The sequence below is a fragment of the Marmota flaviventris genome, chromosome 9 (assembly GCF_047511675.1).
Source record: "Marmota flaviventris isolate mMarFla1 chromosome 9, mMarFla1.hap1, whole genome shotgun sequence".
NCBI classification, from domain to species: domain Eukaryota; kingdom Metazoa; phylum Chordata; class Mammalia; order Rodentia; family Sciuridae; genus Marmota; species Marmota flaviventris.
This window is the reverse complement of record NC_092506.1, coordinates 54,392,908-54,400,665: the sequence shown is the minus strand read 5'-3', so window position 1 is coordinate 54,400,665 and position 7,758 is coordinate 54,392,908. Positions and strand designations below refer to the sequence as shown.

General features: G+C 33.9%; 1 protein-coding gene across 2 annotated transcripts in view; it reads right to left on the bottom strand.

Annotated features, from left to right (window-relative positions):
• Nucleotides 1-610: 610 nt before the first annotated feature.
• The window catches only part of Stk33 (serine/threonine kinase 33), a 77,849-nt gene continuing 70,701 nt past the window's right edge, over nt 611-7,758 (bottom strand). The window contains exons 12-13 of one of the 2 annotated variants that reach the window (XM_027942409.1): nt 2,378-2,389; nt 611-796 (exon numbers count right to left, since the gene is read on the bottom strand). In XM_027942409.1, coding sequence (XP_027798210.1) covers nt 611-796; nt 2,378-2,389 — 198 coding nt within the window. The remainder of the gene's footprint in view (nt 797-2,377; nt 2,390-7,758) is intronic. The other variant, XM_027942410.1, reaches the window with a different exon arrangement.

Here is a 7,758-nt window from a genome sequence, read left to right as displayed (position 1 = left end):
ACTTAATCAATACATTGAGAATTTAGCAGCAAGTTAATGGCAAGCAGTTACAAAATGTCCTATTTTTTTATGTTTAAAATAAGTTGTCCTAAACAATCTACAGCAACCTAAAATCACAAGAACACGTGAAGGACTGAAGCATTTCTGCCATAATGCCTATGGCAAGTTTATTAGTAATTTTCTAACAAAGTCTTCTAGTGCAAAGTGCACATAATTATTTGGAACCTCCATTACCATATTTGGCCTTTTGTTTTTCCCTTGCAAATAATTGTGCCTAAATGCAAAATCTTAAGTAAAACTGAGCAAGTATGCCCACAGCCTTCCATTGAGGGCATTTGCACCCCCTCCCAAAGCAAACTTCAGGTACAACTTATGTTGATTTCAGCTGCAGCCTGACATCAAGCCTGTTGGTGGCTGTCCTTCTACACCCTGTGCAGTTTACACTGCTTTGGAGATAACGAGCTTCAGTTTTAACCTGATGAAACACAAGGCAGGGCCCAGCCGAGCTAAAAAGAATCTCCGTTTAGTACTGTCCTTTCCCCTCCTATGCCCTCCCTTTAGCACTAGAGAGAACAGTTTGTTTTTGTACTATTCAGCACTGGAGGGAGCCTTAGAGTTTCTTTTTGGATCGAAGCAGGGCAGTGGATTTAGCAGTGGATTTGGTTGGAGACACAGGGGTTTTCTCTAGTTCTCCCTTGAGATCAGCTGGAAGGAGTTTGCTAGAGGTGGAAAGAGAACAGCACGTGTCAAAGTCTTCTGTATCTGCCCTCTTACTGGTTCCAGGTAATTTCTTGGACTACAAATGAAAGAAGAGACCTGAATTAATTTTCAGACATGAAAATAAACATCAACTCAAAGAACGACACTGTCATTAAAGATTTGCAAGTTGAAGCATTCTATTTTTGGGACACAAAATAGTCACACTGTAAACTTATTATTAAATCTCTCCAAAAAGATCCTTTAGCTTTTTTTTCTTTTTTTGGTTCTGGGGATTGAACCCAGGGTAACTTAACCATTGAACCACACCCAGCCGCACCCCGCCCCCTTTTTTTTACATTTTATTTTGAGACAGGGTCTCCTTAAGTCCTTAGGGCCTTGCTAAGTTGCTGGGATTGGTTTGAAACTTACAATTCTCCTGCCTCAGCCTTCCACATGTGACACCACACCTGGCCCTTTATCACCTTTAAGCCAACTGACTTTTTTAGTGTTTGGTGTAAAGCAAATCATACAGGCTCAGTTTCAAAACTTCTGTCATGCAAAATGACATGTACCCGCCCAGTGGGGTACAAAACTGCTGCATACCAACCACTCTCATATTCTCACCATTCTCCTGCATGAATCCAGGAACTGACTTATAATCATAGTCACACCACTTGGGCAGGTCTGTAGACCCCTTAAAGTCTCAATTCTTCACTGGTAAAGGGATATGGAAAACAATAATTGCATGTTTACTTTGATAATGAGAATGAACTGAGGAGGTAGCCATGAAAGTACTGTGTGAGTTTAAAGCACAAAACAAGCAGATGAATTTTCACAGGCAACTGTAAGTTCTCAGATCACCTCACTCCAATAGTAGAAGAGGAACCAGTCTCAAATTCTGATGTCATGAAGGAAGCAGAGTCTACTTTGACCTTTGGTTCATTTTAATTAATCACTTTTAATTAAATTAAACTAAGCATAAGAGTTATAAAAGAGAGCAGAATGTTCCTGGATGCTATAAAACAAGACAGGGGCCAGGGGCATGGGGTATAGATATAACATGCTCTCATCTACACACAACAGTCTGAGAAAGGGTTCACAAGTTTACTCTTCTGGTTAACTGAAAGAGTACACGTGGTCAGGTGAACAATTTTCAAAAATGTGAAAAAAATTATACATAACACAAAGCAAATTAATCTGGTGTTTCTTTGATCATTCAAACTCATATATAATAAGTACATTTTATAACACAAATTATAACTACATTTTATGCACAGTAGTGTGTGTATGTATGTGTGTGTGTGTGTGTGTGTGTGTGTGTGTATATCTCCAATGAATAAACATCTTCCCAGAGATGCAGCAAAGTTTCAGGTCATTTACACTTTTTGATATCTATATTTAAAGAAAGAGAAGATCCACCTGATGTCTGTTTATTGCAGACAATTCTTAAATATGTGCCTCTTCAGAGCCTCACTCATGTCTGACTTTATAACAATGTATGCTAATTCTTGAGCAGGTAATACTTAAAAAGCATTTTGTACCTTGAATAATTTGTATAAATCTGAAATGTAAAAAGGCCATTTTCTCTTCCTTTTTACCCCCAAGAAGACTTCTCAGTTGCTTCTATGTATTCTTTCAAAAAGCGGAATATATTTAAAAGTCTTTAATATTCACTAACATAGGTTGTTTCCTCTTGTTGAAACTCCTTATATTCGTCAATACGGTGAGATTATGGCACCCTTAATGTTCTGGTATCTGGCTGAGGACACATGGCTTTCTTTAGTACAGTCCAAAACATAAAACCTATTTAGGAGTTTCAATTCATAAAATTTAATTAACTTTATATACAAATCCTATTAAAAGACAAATCTAAGTGTAACTCTTTCTCTCTTTTGATATTTCTACTTGGATTCTGAGTTATTATTCAAATTGTTGAGGGAATGTTTTTCAATATTCCACTGCAACTAATATTATACAAATATAATAGAGCTTCACCCATTTCCTTTTAATTTGCTTATATTCATATCTGGCTTAATGTTTCCATTCTTCCTCGCTGTTTCATTTGTTAATGTATGTCAGTCCTTAAAGTAGACTAATGGGTCCAGGAAGAAATACTCAGAAACAATCTCTATGGTCAGGGATAGCAATATTGTTTTCCACAAAACACACACACACACACACACACACACTGTCTTGAAGATCATTCTATGATAATTCTTAAAAAAAAGATTGCTCATTCTTTTTTTCTGGCTAGGCAGTAATTCTTTTCTTTCAATGTACTATACTTTATTTAGTCAGTCCCTTCACAATGGACATTCAGGTTGTTTCCAGTCCTTTACTAATACAAATAATGCTGCTACACATAGTCTTAGACTTGTGTCATTTTGCATGTGTCACTATTATTGATTGGCTATATATTTTAAAAGTGGAATTTCTGGATCAAAAAGGCATATGAATTTATAATTTTAAAAGATGTCATCATATTATCTTCTACAGCAGTTATAGGAATTAATAATTACTCTCTCAGTATAAAAAGGAGTCTGTTATTACTTCTTTGTCAATTTGATGTTCAATACAAGTTAGAACTAATATAGATGACCATATTTTAAGTTTCAAAATTGGCCTAAAACTAACTGCATTGAAACAAATCCCTTGTAGCATCAATGCAAACATGCTTATCTTTATTTCAAATGTTTATTGCAAATACTCAGAAGCTTCTGTGTATATGGGTTTAACCTGTAAAATACTGTGTGTGTGTCTGAGCACAATTATGCCTTACAATTTTTCTTTGTTCATTTGCAGTTGCATTAAGTTTAGAATGGCATGGCTCAGGAAGCAGAATCATTTTTCTAAATAGTTTTTCTAAAGAGTTTCCTATTTCCCTTTTGAGTACCCCTCAACTGAAACCTTTCTCTGATGCTAACAGAGCATAGATGCAGAATGGCCACCACAGGGCCTTTAGGTCAAGCTGTAGTTTTCTTCACAAAGAGCCAAGTCCTTGGAATATAAACAGCCAAAATAAATTCCAGCTTCCAGGCTTTTTCTAGGCCTGTGAACAAATCTTACTTTTTCAGAGATTTCTTTTGTTAGGTTTTAGAATATCTGAGTTTTGGGTTTCTCCTTTTCTTCTCTCATAGCTGGTGGGATTCCTCGGAGATCTATGCTGTCACTGATGCAATTTTACAGTTTTGTAAGTAATAGGACAGAGAAATGAAAAGTGAAATTGCCAAGGCTACGAGATCTTGCAGGTCATGAAAGGCAAATAGAAGGAGAGGAGCTCCCATAAGACTGTACAAGAAAGATGACAGAAGAATTTCAATATTCAGTTGTAGGGGAAAAGGTCCTAAATGATCATCATGAGACTATTGGCCATCTATTTGTCAGTCCATGAGAAGATCTAAAAATCATTGTAGACTGTGCTCTGAAGATATGCATCTAAAGCACCACTGTACAGTGGGCAAGAAAACCTTGCTATCATCAGAAAGCATCTTAGATATCAAGGGAAAATACTTCTATCCTCATATAAAATTATGATGAATTTTACTTAAAACACTGAAACCAGGTGAAAATATATGTAAAGGAACCAAAGAAGGTTTATAGTCAGACTACTAATGTAATTAAAGGGTGACAGTTTCTTTATAATAGAGCTCTTCAGTCTAAAAAGAAAGAATAATAATTTATAAATACATACACATATAAAATTAAAACCTATAAAGTGAAGAAGATACTGTGAAGATAGAGGTCACCCCTAGTGCTATAGTCAGTCACACTAGGGGCTTCCCCAAGCAGCATTTCAATTGTTCTTCATCTTTGACAAATTCTTAACCATTTGTAACCGTTGAAGAATAGTCAGTCCTACTGGAAGCAGAATGATGGAAAAGATGACCTTATAAGGTCCCCTCCAGTTTCACCTTGTAATTCAATACCCTTGGCTTGATTTCTTCACCTCCTATTATTAATCTTGAATAGGGGGTTCCATGTGTGTAAGGGAAGATATGTAACAAAGATTGGGCTAAATATATTTCATTTATTCACTGGCATAACCTTAACCTGATAAATTTATCTGGCGATAATGGATGCAAAACCTGTAAGCTTTAGGCATACCCCTGCAAGTTAATACCAGTGCATGATTACTAGAAACTGTTACCATTTCTCTGAATTTTGAGTAAAATACATGCTATTTAAGTAAAGTGGTTTATCACCATAGCAACCATTTCTAGTGTCACACATTCAAATTATAGGCCTGCCCAAGGTCCAAATGACAAAATTCCAATGCAAGTTTTCTGCTATAGTTTTTTTTTTTTTTTTTTTTGGAATGTTCACCCACCTTATCTCACATACTACGGTTTTTAGGAGGAAGTGAAAGAAAAACAAAGGGAAGAGAAATCAATTTCCAAATATATAAACTTCTTTTATAAGGTAACCCAAATAAAGACTTGGGTCTTATATGGAATTAATGAAAATGAAATCTAACTTGCTCATTGGAGAAAAATCTAAATATCTTTCTTTTCATTGTAGCTAGGGTATAATTTATATACAGTATAGCACACAAATCTCAAGTGTACAGTTTGAGGCGTTTTGAAAAATATATAGATCTATATAACCAACACCATTGTCAAGAAAGAGAACAATTTCCCAGAAAATTTCCTGTGCCATATTCCACTTAATCCTTTTATCTTGGGGTCATGACTGTTTTTAATTTTTCTAAATACAAATTAGTTTTGCCTTTTCTAAAACTTCATATAAACAAAAAAGAATATAATATGTGATCTTTTGTATCTAACTTATTTTGAATTAATATTTTAATTGAAAATTTTATTAAAATATTTGTGGATTATTATGCTAAACCTTATAAAATTTTGAGATTAATTTACTTATTGGTAATTTTTTTTCTTGCCAAGTTTTACTCCATGTAAGTATATCTTTTAATTTCTTTACCTATTATTCTGTTAATGGACATTTGGGTTGTTCCTAGTTTTAGGCTGTTTATATATGAAGCTTCTATAAACATATCTGACAAAATTTTGTGAATTTACAAGTCATTCTGTGAATTTTGAATTTCTGGGTAAATGCCAAGTGAATACTTAACTTTATAAGTAACTGCAACGTGTATTTTAAGGACTACATCCTACGAGGAATGTAGGGAAATTTCACTTGTTCCATATTCTTGCTAACATTTGGACTTGCCCGTCTTTAATTTGGCCATTTTAGAGTCTTTGACTTTCTAAATTTTAGAAAATTTATCTCATTCACAATATTTTGTAAATTTTGGTATAAATATTTCGTACAATTTTGTTAGATTTATATTTTGTGGTGATATTACAAATAGTATGTAGATTTTTTGTTTTCCTGCTAGTAAAAAAAAAAGAATAAAAAATGCTCTCACAAAAATAGAAGGGAGACTAACAGAATAGAAGATGGGGATCAAGAGGGAGAGAGGATAGGAGGGCATGGGTAAGTACTGGGGAATGAAATCTACTATGTTCTTGGTTGAAAATACCACAGTGAATCTCACTTTTATGCATGATGATAATGCATGAATTAAAACAATAATAATGTTAGAAGGGAGACCAGTACAGTACAGCAAAGAGATGGGGGGAGGGGAAGAGAGAAGGGAAAAGAGAGGTAATGGAGAATGAAATTGATCAAATTATGTTATGTGCATGTACAAATATAGCATAATAAACCCCACTATTATGTATAATTATAATGCTCCAAAAACTTTCAAATAACTTTTTCATTTTCCAGTTGTTCATTGCTAGTGCAGAACACTACATGTGGTTTTTTAATGTACAGATCTTGAATCCTGTAATATCCTCAATTCAATTTTGGTAGATTTCTTGGGATTTTCTATGTACACTACCATGTCATCTACAAATAAAGATAGTTGCATTCTTCCTTTTCAACTAATGTAATTTTGTTTATTTTATTTGCTGGTTGCATTGGTTATGAGCTTTAGTACAATGTTCAAGAGAAGAAGAGAGAACATTCTTGCCTTTCTCCTATTTTTATCAGGAAAATGTTTACTATTTTACCATTGAGAATGATGCTAGTGTTAGTTTTGGGGTTTGGACTTGTTTGTTTTGTAAAATCCCTTTTGTAAAAGAAGTTTCCTTGTATTCCTCACCCAAGGTTGAATTGTCTCTCCTATGTTTGAGTTTTAAATTTTATAAAAAAAAAATTCAAAATTATTGAAGTAATTATATGGCATTTCTCCTTTACTTAACAATATAGTGAATTACACTGATTGCTTTTTGGATGTGAATCCAAAATTGCATTTCTGGAATGTACTGTATATTTGAATGTGATATATTATCTTTTTTATATATTTCTGGATTCAATTTGCTAACCTTGAGTTGAGTATTTTTGCATCTATATTTATTAATTTTCTTCTCTTGTAACATTTCTGTTATGTTTTGGTATTAATGTTTGTTCTTGCCTTATAAATCAGTTGGGAAATATTCTCCAGACTGTATGGAAGTTTTATCTTATTTCTTTCAAGATTTAAAATAGTTAACCAGTGAAATCATTTGAGAATAAAGCTTTATGTACAGTTCTTTATCACATATTTTGTTCTTTAAATAAATACAGAACTATTCTGATTTTCTATTTTTGTGTTTCTATTATGGTAATTAATTCATTGACATTAAATTACTCTTGGGAGGGGCTGGGGATGTGGCTCAAGCGGTAGCGCGCTCGCCTGGCATGCGTACGGCCCAGGTTCAATCCTCAGCACCATATACAAACAAAGATGTTGTGTCCGCCGAAAACTAAAAAAATAAATAAATATTAAAAAAAATTCTCTCTCTTTCTCTCTCTCTCTTTAAAAAAAAATTACTCTTGGGAGTCAGTAAACCTAAAGATAGATCAATAGAAAGTATCCAATGTAAAGAACAGATAGAAAAATGTTTTTGAAGAAATGAATACAGCCTTAGAGACCTGTAGCACAATATCAAACTGACATATGAGTGACTAGAATCAGGGGGAGGGGGAGATAATGACAAAACTTCCTAAACATGGCTAAAGATACAAATTTACAGATTCATGAAGCTCTGTGTA